We start from the raw sequence: 21,645 nt of genomic DNA on the forward strand, positions 1-21,645 counted from the left end.
GGTCCTTGGGGTATATTTATGTAGATATACTTATAGGTTAATATAGGTCCTTAGGGCATATGTGTGTAGACAGGTCCTTAGCAAAGCAAATATGTGGCATCTGCTTTCACTAGTGAGGAATGGGCCTAGTCTGAAACTCTTGACTTCCTTTACTTTCAGTAGAATAAATTATTCTTCATTCTCTCCTAAAACTAATTTTTCAGGGACATCTTAAGCCAGATCATACTTTGTTAAGGCTTACTTTTTTTTTTTGTTTCTTAATAAAGGCATTCAGAATTTTGCCTTTATATTCATCATGAAGTATATATATTTTTAGGACTAATCACTGTGGTCTGACTCTTAAGACTTACTTTTTTTTTTTTTTTTTTTTTTTTGGTTTTTAGAGACAGGGTTTCTTTGTGTAGCTTTGCGCCTTTCCTGGAACTCACTCTGTAGCCCAGGTGGACCTTGAACTCGCAGAGATCCACCTGCCTCTGCCTCCCAAGTGCTGGGATTAAAGACGTGCACCACCACCGCCCAGCCTCTTAAGACTTACTGATCTAACTGAGCCTTTCTAGCCCTCCCTGGCTTTTCTCAGTCACATTTGACCTTAGTGACCTACAAAGCCCACTTCCAGCATGGAAGCCTGGGCTGTGGAGGACAATACCTGACTTCAAAGGCCTGCTTTAGTTCTTACTAGTTATTCAGCTTTTAAAAAGTGTGAAACCTTTCTAAAGCTGGTGCCCTTATCTGTAGAAGGGAATCCAGGGTGCTTTTTGTCCAGGGGGAGGGGACGGGTAATTCGCACACATTGAGTGAATAAAGCCCCCAGCGCAGCACCTGCTGAAGGCAGAGTCAGTCATCAGAGGAATGCTAAGCTGCTTTCTGGAGCTGAGCTGCTGTTTTCTCTCCTCCAAATCCACCTCCTCATTTTCCTTTGCACCTCATTCCTAGTAAAGCATCGGGAAGTTCTCAAGTTTGGATTCCACTCAGTTTCCCACAGGTTCATTCTCTCGTCCCACATCAGTATGGATTGACCCCAACCCAAACTCTGCTCTTCCTGACGCCACCTCATGCCTTCAGACTGTGGCACTGGCTCTCAGCTCACTTTGGTTTTCAATGGATCCTTTTTAATCTGCAAGATATGAGGCAGGAGGATTGCAGCGAGTATGAGGCCAACCTGAGCCACATAGCAAAACATCTCAGAAAGAAAACGGTGTGGGATGCTCACACAACAAGTCTCCATCCCTCGTGTCAGTTCAGAAACTCAGAGCCACTAAGACCGACAAGCATGGCGTCTTCTTCATCTTCCTTAACGGTGCTGCCACGCTAGCTGTAATTTCAGCATCCCGATGCATATGATGCAGGAAGTTAATGGGAGAGAAGATGCAAAGGCATTGTCTCACCCGTCACTTCAGCATAAGCACCTTTATAGTACCACCAGACATTTTGTGGTAGATTTCTGCTAGCCTTTATTAATTTGTTCCTGTGGATATGTGTAATATGTAAACTTTTTAAAATTATATATTTCCACTGATTTCCAATAATTAGAAAGACTGCCGGAGATTGATATAAGTCAGGAGTTTCTGAAATGTATAATAACATTTACTTCAAATTCTAGAATATAAAATACTTAGTGATTTCCAATCAAGTTTAAAGTTAAAACTGAATATGGAGAAATTTTTGTCTACAATGTGCTTCTAGAATGAGCATGTAGAAAAGCATTTTTATTTTTTATTTCTACATGTATTTATTTGGAGGGGTAGAGAGGGGTATGGAAGCATGCCACAGTGTGATGTGTGCATGCGTGTGTGTGTGTGTGTGTGTGTGTGTGTGTGTGTGTGTGTGTGTGTGTGTGTGTGTGTGTGTGTGTGTGTGTGTGTGTGTGTGTGTGAGTTCATGCATGCGTGCAGGTCAGAGAACAGCTTTCAGGACTCAGTTCTCTCCTTGCACCATGTGGATACCAGGGGTCAAAGTCAAGTTGTTAGCCTTGGGGGCAAGCACCTTTATCCACTGAGCCATCCCACCAGCAGAAAAGAATATAATTTTAATCACTTATGTGTAACAGGAAAAAATGGGAGGACATATTTATAAAGTAACTGAGAATAACAGCAGTAACAATGCAGAGTGGGGTATAACTTAGAGGCAGAACCCTAGCCTGGCATGTACAGGGGCCTGGGTTCCATCTTGGTACTGCCAGTAATCATTAAGATGCATGTAGCCAAGTTACAAGTGCTGCAAATCTCTGAACTCTGTAGAAAGTACTAGAAGCCTTTCAGTCTGATCGTTCAGTTAATGAGTAAGTGTACCTGTAACACCATCCTGCTGCTCAATGCTCTAAAGCAGTCTGCTAGCAAACCAAAGAGCATTCCACCATCCTCCACCACATCCTTGTCAGTGCAACCTCCCACAAACAAAAATGATGCACAGAGTAGGCACACAGTATATTCTCCAGCATAGGAGATAGCTAATTACTCCATGATAAGAGAGATGGTTAAAAGAGGCCTTTGTGACAGAGCTTAGTAGCATTACAACCCCACTAAACAGAATTATATACCAAGTGTTAAATTGTTTGACTATGTGTTAGAGAACTTTCAACATTTTTTTTAAAAACCTGTGATGAAAGTATAGGAACCATTATAGAAAACACAGTTTGATTACATGAGCTTTTTTGGGTGCTCATGGAACTCCATCCTTTTGAGTTTTCCTCATGCAATAGGCTGCTAATCTCCAAAAGTCACGGCTGACTGTTGCTTTGGGGAACTTGTTTCCCCAGGCACTTTATTATATTCATTACCTCCAAATCTTGCAGCTGCATTGCTGAATAAATGGTTCTGTCTCCACATTAAGGCTGAGGGAACGATTTCTACCATTCTCATTTACTTGAAGATTATGCTTATTATTTTTTAGAAGAAATTTTGGATGAGAAATTAAAAGAATAGAGGTACGGATGTCTTTTGCAGGCCTGAGTCAGTTAACCTAGAATTGTGTGTTTATTCATGCCATGCCTGAAGACAGAAGGTGACTGAGAACTTTGCATAGGCTCACAGGGATAGGTTTAGTGAGGACGTGGTTATAGTGTCATATACTTCCTAGCTCCATGGATTTTAAAGCTTGATGACAATAAGAGGCAGATCCAGATTCGGGACTGTACGTTGAACAGAGAGGCCCTCGTTCCTTCAGGGTACTCTGGTAAGGATGTGAGTGGATCAGTGGAAAACTCACCATCATGACTTCTCAGCTGTGAATACTGTTTCCAGCTACTGTACCTCACCATCTCCAGGTTTAATTCTACAATAATTTATTCAGCATAGTATGTCAAGGAAGAAGTGACCATTGAGCATGCAAAATATATCCATCATTTGTGTGTAGGGGCTATAGGAAACATAATTGGTCTTTGGGGTATGATAACAGATACACTCAGTGATGAAGTAGGATTTGTAAGGGCAAAGGCCATCTCGGAATCCATGAGAAAAGTTTCCATCATGTGGCAGAGGCTGTCTTCTTGCATGTGTTTTGAGACCAGATTTCTTGACCTTTGGTTAGACTAATTTTATAGAGCCTGGGAATGGCTTCACGACAGAGAGAAACAAAAACTTGACTTGGTGCTTGTGAGCTAACGTGCCTTTGATCTTTTCTAGTTTTGTTCAGTTGTGAATGGATCACACATGGCTCAACAGGGGAATCCAATACAAATTGTGGTTCTAATTTGATTTTAGAGCTAAAACTTTTCAAGTGTATTCCATGTGTGTGCATGTGAATGTGTGTATGAGCACGTTTGTGAGTGTGAAAGCCAGAGGTCAGCCTCAGGTTTCACTCCTTAGGCACTGAATCACCCTTTTTTGTGAGACAGGGTCCCTAACTAGCCTTGAACTTCTCAAGTAGGCTAGGCTGGCTCACTGAAGAGCACCAGTAACCTTCCTGTCCCTGCCTTACCAGTGTTGGGATTAAAAGTGCACACCACTATGCCCTGCTTGTAAGGCTAGGACTTCTGAAATACAGTTGAACACAAAACAAATGTACCCCGCAAGGGGGTGGAGGGCCTGGTACCCTTTCTGAGTCGTGACAGCACTGTTGGTTCCCTTTAGTGAATCTTCTGTCACTTGTATGCACTGACTGTGGTTGGAGTAATGCAATTACCCTTCTCAGCAGGCTTTACACACATACTTCCTCATCTTTCATAATCTGACTCAAATAAACACATTCTCACAGTTGCTAATTTCTTAACTATAGGTGCAATGACATTAATTTCCTGGCTACTTGTTCCCATTTCTGTTTTAGGTACACTAATGAAAGGAACCCCAGTGTGCTTGGGTTGGTTTTATTTAATTACTGAGATAGTTGGATGATTGCTGATTGGCCTTGCAGTTGTCCATTGATCCAGGTGATACCTTGTCATTTAATTAGAGAGAATCACTTTCACTTTTGAAAGCTGATCTTGTTGGAAGCTACTCTCATTCTCTGGTTTTGTTTTCTCCTGTTGATCAATTTCTTCTGTAGAGATGTGTCTTGTCCCTTTTATCACTTGCCTATGAACTAAGGATGAAGATTGTTATGAATATGATTATGATTATGATGGATGGATGGATGAATAGATGGATGGATGGAATGGTGGTGGTGGTGGTGGTGGTGGTGGTGGTGGTACATCTTTTGTGGGGAATGAGAGTCTCTTTTAGAAAAAAAGGGCAGGTGAGCCAGTTGCCCAGGCTTCATTTTGGACCTTGTTTGTAAGGATCACTAAACACAAGTTTGTTTCCACAACTCACACATCTGAGAATTATTTTCAAGAATTCTTGGCGAGTGATTTTATTTTTCTTTTCTAATGTAAGTGCTAGCAATTATACTTAGAAGCTTAATAAGAAGCACTACACAAAAATAACTCTCGTGGGACATGCCCTGCTTATTCTAAATCTTGTAGTGAGCTCATTAAAAACTTTGAACTGCTGGGAACAAGAACATTGTACAAGCCTGTGGTAACCAGAGTCATTGTCCTATGTTAATGGCTGAAAACTAGTGGTGCCTGGGGGCGGATTGAGCTGGTCCACTGAGGAGCTTTAACAAACCAAGCTGTAAAGCACACCAAAGTGAGAGTTTGGCAAGGGAGGCGACCAATCCACAGCAATAATGGTAAAAAATTACATAATAATGTTATGATATCATGTAAGTGTGCAATATATTTAAAAGACTTGAATTTCCTGGTATGATATTTTTCTTTTGATCTTTGATAAAATGTGTAAAAGTTAGATCTTTTAAAATTTGCAATCAAAAGTAAGACTCAAGAATTTTCTTAATATGATAGTAAACAAATATCAACTAGTTGAGTTGAGCTAGTATGTACACAAAGGTCACATGACCCTAAGACCATGTCTGAGATATTTGGCTTCTTGATTCAGAGCATCTAAGAACAACTGAGGAAGCCAGAATATACCCATCCTTATAGCAGCCTATGGGTCTGTTCTGGAAGCTGCTTTATCTACTGATTGATGATATGAGTGCTGTAGGTAAAACCCAGAGCTTTGGATTCTGGATCTGCATTTGCCACCTCAATGTCCTTGTGTGACTGTGCAACTTGGATTCTCAGTTTTGTATTTGGGGAGAAATGCTAAAGAGACTGGTCCCAATATTGTGTACATAGCACACAGTTGAGACTTGGATTCTCAGTTTTGTATGTGGGGAGAAGTGCTAAAGAGACTGGTCCCAATATTGTGTACACAACACGCAGTTGAGACTTGGAGTCTCAGTTTTGTATGTGGGGACAAATGCTAAAGAGACTGGTCCCAATATTGTGTACACAACACACAGTTGAGACTTGGATTCTCAGTTTTGTATGTGGGGAGAAATGCTAAAGAGACTGGTCCCAATATTGTGTACATAACACGCAGTCCCCGGTCTTGAGCAGTACTCTCCAAAGCGTTGTTTGTTATCACAAGGTCAAGCAAAGAGAAAAAACTTCTGAAGTGAGAAACATGGCTTTTTCAGAACTGCCCAGAAAGTCCTTTGAAAGATCACAGGTAGCTACTTTTTGTGTATATTGCTGAAGGGTAACTGGTGGTGATCACAGGAAGTAGCCACTGTGGCTGTTAGAGGGAGGAAACTACGGAGCTCAACATGAGCCATCCTCTCTCTAGGTCAGCAGGCATTTGCCTCCCTGGTCTATCTGCTTTTGAGAAGGAGAAATTTGGGGGTTTGAGGCCAGAGGAATCTAGATCAAAGGTGTCTGTGGAAGGATGTGATTTTTAAGGGATCCTGTGTTACCATTGTGCCTCTGGCTTTCCCTAGGAAGGGTACTCAGCTTTTGCTCTGTATGTGGTTACCAGGATGTTCTCTTACCAAATGTTCTCTTTGAAAGTCTGGCTCAGTCTTCGCCTGTACATCAGCCCTGTGACCACCAGTGAGAATATGAAGTTGCAAATGAGGCATCTGCATAATCAAGCGTCCTTTGCAGTACTTCCGATGACGACAGTATACCGTCTACCTCGGTTAAGCTCTCACTGGTTCCTGAGCTCATTAGTTGTCTTGCCACAGGCAGAAATGCCACTTATTCCAAATCCATTGATATCCCTTATTTTCTCACTTGTATATTTTGCTGAAATTCAGGCAGCTCCATGAATTGCCAGGTGTCAAAGTGAAATTATCCAGATACCTCGTTCTTTCTAATTTCCTGATGCTGGGGTTTGTAATTACAAATATTCCAGAAACTAGTTTTTGTAAGTCAGCATGAGAGCAAGTAACTCAAGCAATTTCTTCAGGTTGAGTTGAATGCGGGAGACTTCCTCCATCTGCCAGAACCCAGCTGCTTCAGGTACAAGATAAGTGTTCCACGTTGGACAACTTTTGTATTTCAGCATGTAGTGAACTAAAGGAAAATGTGTGTCTCCCAATGGTCAGAATCCTATGCTGAGTTTCTCTGAGTCTTGCAGGGAATGTAGAAAACTCACTTTTATTCTGTTTTTCTAAAGGGTAATATTTAAAATACTAGAGTTAATAACTGTGTGGTAAAGATAACTTAGTGTTATCTTTAAATCGCTAGGTTGGTTTAGATAGATATAATCATCAAATCCATGTGTACTTTACATTGTTATGCTGTTTACACATGGAAAAAAATAAAAATATGTCTGTTCACTTGGGAACACTGTGGAAAACCGTAAGTGAGCAGCTGGAATGTCTGTCCAAACTGTGCCTTTTGGTTGAGGCTTTTGCCTTCCTCCTAAGCAGGCACACCAAGAAGGAAATGCACTGTGGAGCATCTGTGTTGAGGCCAGCATTCAGAATGGGTTTCTACACATCCCTGACAGCACTGCACCGAGTCTTCTGAGTTATCATGTGATTCAGTGCAAGTCAGCAAAGGGCCAAATCAAGCCATTTGCCTTGGAAGCAAAGTTTCCTTCCCTTCCTCCTGGGCCCTACCGCACACCTCTCTCCCTTTGACTTCCATGCCTCACCACTCTCCAAAATGGTCCCCAACAAGTGTCGTATTCAAACAGAATGAAACTTCTGTCTCCATCGTTCTCACGGTTTTAAAGTCCACCTAACAGGGTTCTCATTTTCTAAACATAAGCTCTTTCCCTAACATAACTGTTAAGAAGCCGCTCTGGTCTCAGCCTCTGAAAACATGGGAGTGGCTGTGCTCACTCTCGGTTTGTTTTCAGTCTGAGAGCATGAGGGAAAGGTATCAACACTCAATAGTTCTTTTCTTTCCCTGATGTCTTGATATTCAAACTCCCAAATAAGAGCAGCAGGTTACCTGAACAAAATGGCTAGCTGTCTCCTCCTCCCAAGAGCTTGTTGTGCACCAGGTATTATGTGGAGTAATTAGCATTACTTTAACCGATTGTGGCATCTGCATTCTAACTGAGGAAATTAATTCTTTGTAGAGATTCATTTCACATAGAAAAGAAAAGAGCTGCTGTCTGCTTGCTGGGCTACTTATTTCTAGGAGGGCACTGACCAAATTGTGTATATGGTAGCTGGGATTGAGACAAAAAGTAGCTTGAAGCTAAGCAATGGCTTCACAATTAAATATTAGTCACAGTTGGTAAGTTCTCCCTTGGCGTTGGGATGTGAGTGTGTGAGGTGGATGTCAAGTAACTTCCACAGAGTCCTTAAGTGAACATTCTCCAGGTTGCTGAATCCTACAAATTCTTCTAAATTGAAGGTGATGGATGAAAATGATTACATAGGCCATGTGACAATTATTATCATAATTCTCAGTTAGGTAAGATAATAGGGGTGGTGAGGTGGCATTGTGTGCAAAGGTTTTGACCTCTAAGCCTAATGACCTGAGTTTGATCCCAGAACCCACAGTACAGAAAGAGAACCAATTCCTGAAAGTCATCCTACATGCACACATGCCCTGTAGCACATGAGATCACAGTGAAAGGTAAATAAATGAGTAGATAATAGGATTTTATTAAAGGCCAACACGTCTCAGACTTCAAGACTGAAGAATGTACTCATGTTCCCACTATGTCCAGTAACTATTTGTGTACTTATGGTCTTTGAAAGAGACCCAGACTGTGTTACACTGTCCTTGGGTTGGTTTTCATTAGATTTTCATTCTCAAACAAGTGTGATCTGTTCAATCATTACCTTGTGCTCTTCCATGCTATCAGCCTTGAGAACTAGTGAGCTGGTTGTTTACTGTAACAACTACATATTATAAAGTGAGAATATGCTTCTGTCCTCTCCACTGTAGGACCTAACTTTTAGATCAAACCACGTTCTTTTCCTTAAACAACACTGAAAATGTGGACCTAATTTCAGCTAAAATGTTTCCAGATCCCACACATATATTTATACAGAAGGTTAAATATTGATCTCTAGTAAACTGTAAATTGATTGCCTAGTCATATGGTTAAAGCATGGATGTTCCAGGGGCCTTTTATTTTGACTTTGCTGTGTCTGATGACGCGAACTCTCACTCAGAGGACAATAGCTCTGTAGTGAGCAGCCGTTTTGTTGAGGAAATGGAAAACCCTGACCGTCTTACCACTGAGCTGTACTGACGTACTGACTTCGAGCCTAGTATTTCTTCTTGCAGTTACATTTTCTGCCACCCACAGACTGACATCGTGTCGCCACATTGAGAGCAGGAGTGGCATTTGGCATTTGATTATCCCAAACCCGAGTCTCTGTCCCCTGTTTTTAGTACTTTGCCATTTTGATTTTGCTTTTTGAATTTGCTTGTGACTCTCTGCTTCCCCCATCTTTTTTTTTTTTTGGTACAATGATTCTTACCTTGTCTTTCCCCAGTCCGTTTCTGACCTGGAGAGACGTACAGCATGTTATTGTCAGGACTTCCCGTGCGGGACATTTGAACGCTAATGACTGGAAAACCAATGCTGCTGGTTTTAAGGGTGAGAACTTCTTTCATATTCTGTCACAGGCAAAATATTTTTATTTTTCCTCAATTTTCAATGGAGAGTAGGAAATGGAACCCTTCAAACAAATCTTTACATTTTGTGCTCCCACATGAAGAGCTCTTTGGTCTTTTAGCACGTAAAAGGCAGGGATTGATTTTTTTTTTTTAATTAGTAGTATACACACATGGCAGATTTCCTTCACTTCCCACATCTTAGGTTAAGTTTTTAAAGATTCAACCAACCCCCAAGTATAACTGGCCTATGGGACTCCTAACTGCCTTAGTATTTGCTATCATTGATTCTGAGTGGTGTTTTTATAGCTATGTGTTTTTAAGTTTTTCATCTTCTTCATATATAATAACTGACATACATTTCTCACTGTAGCAATTAGGCCATGCATTCTGTGACATATTATTTTACTGCTCCACAAACAGAAGAGCAGGCATGTTTCTAGGAATATACCCAAAGTGCGGATGGAACTTCCTAACGCACAGTCCCCAGCAGCTGCACATGACACAGAACAAACACAGAGTGGTCTTCCCAGAGCTGAAGCAAGTTATACTTCCTTCTAGCACTCTTCTTAACAGTACCTGTCATCTTTGTTGTCATGGATAATATATATCGTAATAAATAGAAAGTAATTACATAAAGCATTTCTAAAGATTAGTGTATTTACTCCAGTTGCAAATGACCTAAATTTTAATGTGTGGAGTTATAACAATAATTACTTTATACCACAGTTACAGTCTCAAAATTTTTCCCAAATAACTTTAGATCATAATAATTTTTAGATCCCTCTATGGGGAAAACAGTGTTCTACAGCTTATGGAATATGTTATCGGTGGCAATTCTGGCACTCGGATCACTGGAGACATGATGACTAATTCTGAGGAAGCCATTCATTTTAGGATCACTAATTGTTCCACATTTAAACGTTATGGAATCTGAGTAACATCTACATGATATCATACATAGGAGCTTAATATTTCCTTAGGGAACTGTGTCCAGTATACCCAGATACTTATGCCAAAATGTATATCCTTTTAAAATTCTTTGCAAATAGCTCATGGTAAACCCCTCCTTACAGGACTTATGAATCTGTCATGTATTCAGCACATATGACCAGTGACTTAATGTTTTTGCATAATCTACTCCATACTTAGAAAAAGAATACCCTTCTGCTCTTGAAGTGTGGTCCTTTCCTTGGCTGTAAACAGTGCAGTATGTCAGTGTGCTGCTTAGTCTAAAGAACTGTGAATGCCCATTGCTGTCCCACTCTGGGAAGCCAACGTGAAGATGCCCCAGTCTCAAAATTGCAGTTGTATGGGCAATATGAAAATTATTTGAATTGTTCAGTTCTTCAAAAAGAAAAGAAACAGAATGTAAATTGCCATATGTATGTTTCATGCTGATTAGCGTCAGCCTGCTCCTAAGTCCTCCTGGATAAACATATGAGCTGTAATGGGGGAAAGGGACCAACATGGAACCTTGGCTGGAGTGGCCTTCTTAGCAGAGGGGGCTCACAGACAAAGCACATTGACCTCAAGGAAGCTGAAGAATCAACTTTAACCCAAATAAACTTCCTAGTTTTACTTACTCCTTTTTGGCAACTTAAAAAGAGCAAATGGTTCTAATAAAGGACGCAGCTCTTTGGAAAACCTCTGTTGATTTTGGAGAGGGGAAAACAGGGGATTTAAACTAAATCAGCAGACCCAAACGTGGATTTCAAGGGACCATACACTACTTCTGGCGAGAAGGAAATTATATTTTACTATTGCACGTGGCAATATTTAGTATAATATTTCACTCTTCTCTTCGATGACTGCCAAGAGTAACAATTAAAGTTCATTTTTTCATAGAGGAATTACTCAGAATGGTCTAGGCTCCCAGAGGAATTGTTTTGTAATTTTGTTGATGGCAAGACCCACATTTCATCTAAACATGATCATAATAAGATGAATTCTTTCAAAGTTACTTTCTTCCTTATTCTAAGCATTACTATTACTTCCCAAGTGTCCTACCAATAACAGGGACTAGGGCAGAGGCTAGCAGGAGCAACATACTCCAGAAATGAAGGAATGCACATCACCAGGGCTGGAGAAAAAACGGACTGACTTTTTATGAGATGTAAAGTCAAAGAATAAAAAGAGCTAATATTTAAGAGATTTGTGCAGTGATAGCTGAGCAAGAATTCGAGGTTTAAATCAGATCCACCAGCAGCAGAGGCCTTGCTTTGCAGGGACCCACTTCTCTTTTTGACGACAAAGAGCAGCATGTCCTGTGGCAGAAACCTTAACCACGGTGCTACCCCACTCACCCCTCTCAGTCTTAACCCTGCATAAACATGAAATGAATTTGAAAACTCCTGGATGAGCTGGGTGTGTTGACACCTGCCTTAAACTCCACCAGTTGGGTCGAAGAGACAAGTGGATCTCTGAGTTTGAGTCCAGTCTGGTCTACATAGTGAGCTTCAGGACAGACAGACAGACAGACAGACACACACACACACACACACACACACACACACACACACACACACACGAAAGAAGAAAATAAGATAAAAGGAGATAGAGAGAAAGAAGAGAGAGCAGTTTCACAGATTGGTTAGTGGCTACCACTGGAATTGGGATGTCAGTACCCATGTCAGAATTTCCCGTTCTCATCGAGGAAAACAGAAGCCAAGGTTTGGACATCAGAAGACTTTGTAGTCTCCCTTATGCTAATGAATTCAGAAAAGCCCACACCCCATGGGGATGAATAGCTGTCTCTCACCAAACCTGGCAGATCTGTCTTACATGCCCCCCTGCCTTTCTTCAGGCATACCTAGATACCACACACCAGCAGCAGACAGCAGAGAGAGCCAGAAGCTAAGGCAACTACAGAGGGCAGGACTCTCTTCAAGGCTGACTTCATCCATGCTCAGCCACTTGTGCTTCGTGGGTCTGGACTAGGGAAGCCCTTCCCTTCCGGCAGCCGCCGTTCATGTGCTCAGGTTCCCTATCAGTGTAGGAAGGATGGGACGGGACTCTCTAGACATCCACCTGCTTCTCTGAGTGGCACATTGGTGACTGCACTTCAGAGAACTTTGTTTTCTGTACTTTATAGCAGCAGTCTGCAAATGCCGCCAGAGCAAGAGCAGTGCACTGTAGCCAAAGACAGTAGCCACAGTCAACACTTGGCTGCGGATGCTACCTTGACTTTTAATGATTCTAATTGGACTCATGGGATTCTGTCCTGCTGCTCAATGGTAGTAACAACAGCAGTAATAATAACCTCAATGTAATTAAAATGTCTCTTACAGCAGGCTAATTTTACAGAATAAACATGAGGAAATGAATGTGCACCTATATAAACTTACTAAATATCTATTTGCCTAGTCCATCTTGTAAATAATTCTAGTCAATTTTTAGGTACCTTTTGACTATGTACCTTCCCCAGAGTTAGTTACTTGAAAAAAATGCTATGAATGTCACATGCCCATGAAAGACCCCACTTGAGAGTGTGTGTGAAAATGGAAAGTCATTCATCTGAGAGCAGATGTAGCATTCTGTCAATGAAGAACTAAAATGTAAACTCCAGGATCCCATCGCTGAGCAACATTCCCAAAGCCAGAAGATGACTTCAGTATCAAATGGAGGGCATGTTATCAGGATTAGTGCCCCCCATCCCATCTCTTTCCTCTTATTAAAAAGTTTTTAAGCCCCAACCCATCTGCCTTTAAATATACTAGTGAGCGTTTTCAAAAGAGCTTTCTCCACCCAGGTGGTTCTCCTCACAGAATTCAATGAATACTGCCTCTTCATTGGTCAGTTCCTAAGGGTTTTCTGAGCACTTTCAGCCCTCCAGCCAGACAATAGTAGAGGGAAGGTCGGAGACTATGGGCTGGCATAATATACAGACACAGAAGTTGAGATGGGTCTGTTGGTTTTGGAAGATAGGCTATCACACGCTATGTAGACTGGACTGGCCTCAAACTCACTGTGTAGGCCAAAATAAAATGGCCTCAAATTTATGCCAAAATCCTCCTGTTTCTCCTTCCTGGATATTGGAATCACAGGCATGTATCTCCATACCTAGCTGACACACTCTACTTTTAATCTCCTTCTAACCCCTGACAACCGCGCCCCCCAGGTCACATTAGACAGAAGTACTGGTATCACTGCACTTGACCACAGCAGGAAGCACCTAAGGTCTAGAGCACCTGTCGTGGGTCTGATGTAGGTTGTGACAAGCTCTTCTAGCATCGCCACCCAGGAGACTGCCCAGGATGTTCATCCAGACATTTTTCTATAGTCTGGGGATCAGAGTCTGGAAAAAACAATAGCTTTCCTTAGGTTCTGCTTTCCTCCACTGCATCACTCTGAGGAGACCACACCAGCCAAGCCTCTGCCCCCAGTACCCACGCTGTGCGGCTGATTCTTCTCCCCAAATCCTGTGCTGAGCTTTGAGGGTGTAGTTGTGATTCTGTGGAATGCATGAACATCTCTTTGACTCAAAGTATTTGTATTGGGATGATATGACTGTGTACAGTTAAACTCTCTTCTATCTGGGAACAAAAGTAGATTTCAGATAATAAATTAGGACCTTCTGTCATCTTTACTAGGCGAAAGAATGAAAAAAAAAAGTCATTGAAACTCAAAAAATGACCACTAAGTGAGCGAGCTTGCCACGCCCTTCATTTCACTGCCCTCCCAGACTATGTAAGTCTCTGTTTTTCTACCAGCATGTCGCTGAAACCTCCCCTGTCCCCACTGACTCTTTCCTGGACCACAACTAAACTACTAGATTTTTTTTTTTTTTACTTCTAACTGGTTACCCACAATGGTGAAAACAATTGACAGTCTAACATGACTTCTTAGCCTCTCAGATCTTAACTTTTAATCATCTTTTTTACTTTTAATTGACATCATTGTATTTCCATTGGTAGGGAATGGTAGTTTTAAGATATTACAATATATTTTTAGCAGCTACCTGTCTTTCAGTTTGTAACACTTATTAAAAAAGAATTAGAAGTACTGAAACCGTTAAGCATGCCATGTGTTAAATCAAAATGAAAAGTTTGGGTTTGGTTTATTTTTGTTTTGAGAGTATGAAGTGATTTCTAATGTATTGTCACTTGAAATGGTAAAAATCTATTTATTTTATTATTTCACTGTTTGAATAATGTTATATCTCTACTACCTGCCTGTAGATTCACTGTTGGTATGTGATTTATACTCCATAATGCTTGGATGCACAGTGCTCTTAATTGGTATTTTATGTTTTTGAAGAAAGGTCAAAATGGGGTGCTATTCATATGGCCAGTGTGAACAGTGGGATTAGAATCAGATGTGGGAGTCTAGTTAGAACCCATTTTCAGAAGTAAAATGATTGTTACTGGAAAGTAGAGTGAGTAGACATGGTTCGTCCTACTGACGAATTTGCTTACTGAAGATACCACTTGACTGTTTTCTTCATTCTACACTTTCTAGCATTGTGTTCGCTGAACTTCCATTCTTCTCATATTTATTGATTCCAAGTTCTTGTATTTATTGACTATGTGTGTGGTCTTATCTTTTAGCTCATCCACAGAATGATGTGGCTCACACACTACTGGGGGGGGGGGGGGGGTCTTACCTTTATTCTTTGGTCTGGTGGATGATTTAGCGAGATATCTAGATGGTAACACTAAGTCCCTGCCAGGAAACCCTGCTTAGCTGGTACTTAATCTAGGTTCTTGCCTCTAAAATGTTCGCTTTTCTTTTCTGAATAGCTAACTACTAAATGTATGATGCTTAAAAACATTTACAGAGGATAAAGAGAAGTTTTCTCCCTGTTGAACTTCCACTGAATTGTAGCATTGGTCAGGCTGTATCAGTCATGCTTTGCTTCAGTTTTTTGTTCTTCTGGGTTCCAAATGCACAGTTTTGTACTTAAAAATCCACCTTCGGGACTTGGAATGTAACACTGTGGTATAGAGCTTACCTAACACATGTAAGACCCTGGGTTCCAATCCTGGCTGATCCTCACGTGCAGTTCTCCCCCCACCCATCCCCCTCTGTCTCCCTCTCTCTCTCCCTCCCTCTCTAAAAACAGAATTAAAATTGTGGCTGCATAGTTTCCCTGTCAGCTCTATGCCAGATTAATTAGTTATTTGAAGAGAGTTCTAGGGGAGTTTTGTGGGTTTTGTCATTCTCTTATTAACCAAATGGCATTATCTGTGGTCTTTGAGGAAACAAGTCCGGGATTTGTACCTTGGCTTTTGCAGAATATGGGAGCTAATAATAAACATAATGAAAAGGCTGAGCAAAATAAAGTGGTTGAAAATAGAAAGTGGCAAACATATAAAGAGTCATGAGTCTATTTCCGTATGTCCTCCATCCCCAAAAATAAAGATACATAAATATGCTGTCAATGAGAATGTTTGGGGGCTGAAATTAACTAAGTGACCTCAAATGGGCTAGAAAACTGTGATTTCTAATAACTAATGTGTCTTTCAACTTTTTTCCTCCCATAATCCTATATCAATAATAACACAACTTTACTTAATTTTCATATTGTAATGTTTAAATGTCGTGTTGACTTCAGTCTGTTAAATCTCACAGGTTCTAATTAATTGCACCTATATAAGAAGTGATAAAAATCTGAAAGAAAAAAAAACTCTTACTGACTCTTTAGCTATTAATATGCCACATAAAATTGTAAGCAGAAAACTTGGTTTGGCAATGTGCAAAAGCTTCTACACTTAAGAGAAAGTTGACATCTCTGTAACAAACTAAATTACTACTTCGAGAAAGGATAAACTGATGTCCCTGGGCATTTGTAACTCTTCTCTTAGCACAGGTGTTTGACTCCCCTTAAGAGTGGCAGATCGTGATTATTTTGTAGTGATGGTTGATATCTCAGGCTAGAATAAAAGCCATCAGGCTCTGATCCCCTAGGTTTGAGAGTCGTTATCAGTGGAATCCTCCTCTGGTCAAAAATGTGGGAGGGCTAGAAAGTTAATAAAATGAATTCAGTGAACCACTGATTCTGAATCCAGTTCCAAAATAAAATGGAAAGAATTGAAGCCAAGAACACATCCACACATATCATTGAGAGACTGTTTTGAAATTCAGCAATCCTTATTTGAGGTTTTCTATTTATTCAAAACAAGAAACTCATTCTTCATGGTGGTTTCAAAGCATGCACCACTCAGTCAGACAACCTGGGGTTGAATCTCAGTTTATAAACAATTTAGTATATGTGGTCATCCTCATACATTCTTAACCCACTTTATTGAGATAAACTTACATGTAATGAACTTTCTGTTTTACATGTCCTGCTGGTGTGTTTTGACAGAGATATGCCATCACCACCATCAAGATCTAGGCAACTACTGCTGCCCTAAAACTTCTTGTATTCCTTTCTTGTTCCCTGTCCTGCAACCACACTGTGCAGCCATTGATCTACCCTCTGTCACTGGAGGTGACATGGTCTTGCAGAGTTTATATCTATAGGATTAATTGAGTATGGCTTAGATGAATGTGGCTTCCTTATCTCTAACATTTTTCAGATACCTTTATTCCAAACTATGCCATGAGGCCATTTCTTTCTACTATTAAGTTCTATTCTTTTGTGGATGCCATAAATTTGTATTCTCCTTCACTTTTCCATGGATGACTTTTCTTGTGGGCAGTTTGGGGTCATTATGAGTAAACTGCTATTAATGGACTAGTCTTTGTAGACTTTTTTTTTTTACCATTAACCAACCTCTTCTTTTAACTGAACCCCTGAAAGGGAGGCAGGGGTGGAACCAAATGCCTAACAAGCCGTAGGCCATTTCAGGTGAAGCAAATAACATGTACAAGACTTGTCTATAGACACAATGAAGCAAGCAAAGGGAACAAGGAGAAAAGTGATGCCATTTAAAGAACTTAGCCCTGAGGCCTGATGGTATACACCACGGGAGGCAGAAGCTAAAAGATCATGAGTTCTGCCAGCCTGGGCTATATAATAGAACTCTGTCTATTTAAAGGAATGGCAGAGGAGAATTTGGTATTGTTCTTCCCTCATAGGAAGTACTTAACTAAAATTATTTATCATCTCCATGTTGTTCATTATTCTAACACAACATATTCGGTTGGTAGTCTGCTGATGTCTTTGGATTTAAAAACTAGGCATGTAGAAGTCGGTGTACATGAATCAATGTTCTTAGAATAGTGAGTGACCTGGATATGATTGTCACCATCATCACCTTCCCATATTAGCCTCACTCCTTTTTTATTAGATTTGTGTGTGTAGGTCCTCTGCATGTGTAGAGGTCCGAGGATAACTTGAGGAAGTCAGATCTTGTATCACATGGGTTCCAAGGATTGAAGTCAGGTGGGCATTGAAGTCAGGTGGAGATTGAACTCAGGTGATTAGGGTAGGAGGGACTCACTCTTACCCACTGAGCTCTCTTGCCAGACCTAGGCTGACTACTTTTTAGCTACATATCTCCTGTATAGTGCTATTCTCATTGATTTTTGCTGTTGTCTCCCATCTGGGTTCTTGTTTTCATTTTATATTTTCAATGATTTGGGGTTGATGACTCTAGATAAATAGTTACCCTCCTCATTTGTGCTTTCTGCCTCACGTGAGGTTATTTGGATGTTGAGAAATGATGAATGAACTCCACTCCTGGCGGTGCTGATGAGTAGCATAATGAATGTAATGACAGGGGAGGAGCTTCTGAGAGCTTTAAGGTCACAAAAACCCAAACTTGTCATAAATGGTGTCTTGACATGTTAGCTCAAACAAGTGCTTCCCGTTGTGTGCATTTCCCTCAACACTGTCATGGGAAAAGCAGCTTTGGTAAAGATGCAGTTCAGGGGAAGGAAGAGAAAGGACCCAGAGTGTGGTGAAAAGGCAGGTGTGAAATGATAAGGAAAACAATTTAAAGAAAGCGAGAGCACAGCTGCTTTAATCATGACGTGAGGCATTCTCTTTTGAGTTGAAGTATATTTTGAGCCGCTATGGTGACTCAAGAAAATGACCAGGTAACAGCAGTGACTTCGAGCAAGCTGATTCTAGATACTAATCTGATGTCAGTTTTATTTCCTGAGTTATTGGTATGAATTCATTGGTTCTATGAAATGTCTGACATGATGACATGTACATAGCAAATGGGCAGGTTCCCTGGTAGTGACTGCTTTCCATTGTTTTAGTAAGCGGTTTTGTACTCTTGACCTTAAGACTTCTGACATTCAGAAAAAAATTCTTGTTAACCTCCTTCAAAATGAGGACAGTTACAGATTTGAGATACATAGTAATCTCTACCAGATCTTACTGTTTTAAAGGATTTTTTTTTTGAAATAGGTTTTTAATAAGCCCACAGTAAAGGAAATGGTAAGAAAGATTGCTTTTATAAAAATGGCAGGCCAGAAATTGGGTGTCGAGAAGGCTTCACAGATTTCCTTTGACCAACATCTTTCTAGCTCTCACTACTCTGAAGCATAGCCTTCAGAAGTCACTTAATTTCAGGTGTCTGAATTTCTTTCTTAACATACAGCTGTAGCCTTTGGGTTGTCATGTGATTTTTGTAAATATTTAAGAAAATAGGTCATTTCAGTTCTCATCTTGAGTTGCTATAAAATGTTAGGCAGATAGACTGACAAGAAATTTTAGGACTGGAGAGATGGCTCAGAGGTTAAGAGCACTGGCTGCTCTTACAGAGGTCCTGAGTTCAATTCCCAGCACCCACATGGTGGCTCACAGCCATCTGTAATGAGATCTGATGCCCTCTTCTGGCCTGCAGGCATCCATGCAAGCAGAACACCGTGCATAATAAATAAATAAATCTTTGAGCCGGGCAGTGGTGGTGCATGCCTTTAATCCCAGCACTCGGGAGGCAGAGCCAGGCGGATCTCTGTGAGTTCGAGGCCAGCCTGGGCTACCAAGTGAGTTTCAGGAGAGGCGCAAAGCTACACAGAGAAACCCTGTCTCGAAAAACCAAAAAAAAAAAAAAGAAAAAAAGAAAAAAGAAATTTTTATGACTCTGGATTCTACAGTGTGTGTGTGAGACACACACGCACGCACGCGTGCACATGTGTTTTGAAACCCTCAGGGGCTGCAATACATTGGCTTCTTAATATAATAGTTTTGTCTAGAAGTATTTGTTTCCATTTTTTCCTTCGAGGTACCTTCAGAGCTCAGGCTTTGTGTCCAATTTTGTCCCACAGTCTAATAGTATGTACCCTAGAAGCCTCACCGTGTTCCAGGCACATATCACTTGACATCACAGGACATAAATAAATGTCACAAATGTCCTATGAATGGTTGGCAGGGCTTCCCTGTTGGTCAAGCAGGTTGTATACCTTCTAAAGGAAGTCAGGCTGAGTTGTAGAGTAGGAACTGAAACCTGGCCTGGAAACCACTCCCCAAGCTATTAGAGTGAGGAATGTTCACTTGCTCTAATGTCACTCATACTGGCCTTCCCTTTGCTTCAGTCTCAACTTTCTCAGAACCTTCTCATCAATAGAATAATGCACTGTTATTAACTTTTAGTTAGTTCATTGTTGCTTCTACTGCTAGCTTTTCACAGAGCTTGAAGAAAACTCTCCAGCTTATTACTACTCTCCTTATATTTTTATATACATTTACCCTTTATACAGCCAAATGAGATCAACACTTCATTAATTTAAATGGTAATTATTTCATTTGAGGTTCAGTAGAATCATATTCCTACTTGGGAGGAGAGTCCTCAGAAACAGCACCATGTGCAGCTACAAGAAGACAGAGCAGGGGAGAAAGGACTCTTTTTGAGGCTTGTAACGCTCTCATTGATCTGTCTTGAGCAGATCTTCCCTACAGATCATCTTTTCTACAGAAAGCGGTTCTAACACAGATAGAGCTCTAAGTATGGAGGGGAGATGAGTTAAGGAAAAATGCTTTTGCTGAAATTCATATGTGCCTATGTTTGAGCTCTGGCATCTATGTCCCTGGCACATACTGCATGTACCACTTACATGTGGCCCATCAGGGTTACAGCTGTAACTTGCTGTGTCCACACTATGACAGGTGTCTGGACACTGTTGGGACTGTCTCTGGGTGCATAAGATGAGCAAGAGGCAGAGGAGCCCTACAGAGTCTCTTTTCAAAATTATGCTACAGCCCATCTTTGTGGGCATTAGAAAGATTGATATTGGTGCATGTGTCTTTAACACAGCCCAGATTCCAAGTCACAAAGAAATCCTGAAGATTAGTCTTCTGCCACTTCTATGCATGACTTCCTCAGGCCACTCTAGCTAGATAGCAGGATGGAATAATATGCCAGGCAATCACACTGCAGAATCCATGTGGATACATCTGCTGTGAAATAAATAGTTCCAGACTTCTGTTTTCCTTCAAATCTCAATTCAAACTTCTTACACATGTTCACGTCTTGCTAGCCTATGGCATTTCAAAGCAATTAAACTTCCATCATACATCTCAGTAATGGCTACAACAGATTTCATTTTATAGGGTTACACCACAAGAGATGCTACGCCCTGAATTTCCTGTTATCCTCGAAAGAGCCAAAAGGGAGGGTATCATGATTGTTCACAAGTGGGAAATTGCTCCTTAGCACTCAGTGTCCATCTTGCATCTATCTATGCATGCCTGCTTAGATCTAATGAAAAAAGAAAAACTATCCCAAGTATGATTATAAAATAACGGTATCTTTTCCAGATGAATCTCTTCACATGCAGGGAAAATCCCTTGTAGAAGTAGCTAAAGAAGGTCATTTCTCAGCAAGAATTGGGGAAAGCATGATGGACCAGATGTTAGACTACTTTCCAAGCCTCACATATTTCTTTTCCTGTATGTGATATTTTAATGCATTTTGAAGAAGAGAGCAGTTTCTATGCAGTTCACTCAGTTATTTGAGTAACTTAGTTGGAAGAAATATTGTGTGTTCACAAGCAAAATAATCAGTATATGTAGAAGAAGTTCTAAAGACTTAACTGTAGGGTCCACGCCTTCACACATGTTCTTTTAATATCCATGAAAATTAGTTTCTTCTGCAAAATATGAACAACATATCCTGTTAATAGGATTGTTAAGATTTTATTAAGTGGCACACAATAAAATACATATGTTAAATAATATTCCCCTCTCTTTTAGAATTTCATCTGTGTATATATTTTTTCCTTTACTTTTATGCATATGGGTGTTTTTCATGCATGTATGTCTGTTCACAACATGAATGCCTGGTGTCCTCAAAGACTAGAAGAGGACATAAAGTACTCTGGGCCTGGAGTTACTGAGAGTTGGAAGCCACCATGTGGGTGCTGGAGACTGAACCTATGTCCAGTGCTCTTAA

At 40.6% G+C, this 21,645-nt stretch overlaps 1 protein-coding gene across 1 annotated transcript in view; it reads left to right on the forward strand.

Annotated features, from left to right (window-relative positions):
• Positions 1-21,645, forward strand: part of Pcsk5 (proprotein convertase subtilisin/kexin type 5) — a 456,194-nt gene that overhangs the window by 241,974 nt on the left and 192,575 nt on the right. Inside the window, 1 exon segment of the mRNA XM_052762773.1 lies at positions 9,232-9,335. Coding sequence (XP_052618733.1) covers positions 9,232-9,335 — 104 coding nt within the window.

This window comes from Peromyscus californicus, unplaced genomic scaffold (assembly GCF_007827085.1).
Source record: "Peromyscus californicus insignis strain IS unplaced genomic scaffold, ASM782708v3 Scaffold_4__1_contigs__length_199733344, whole genome shotgun sequence".
NCBI classification, from domain to species: domain Eukaryota; kingdom Metazoa; phylum Chordata; class Mammalia; order Rodentia; family Cricetidae; genus Peromyscus; species Peromyscus californicus.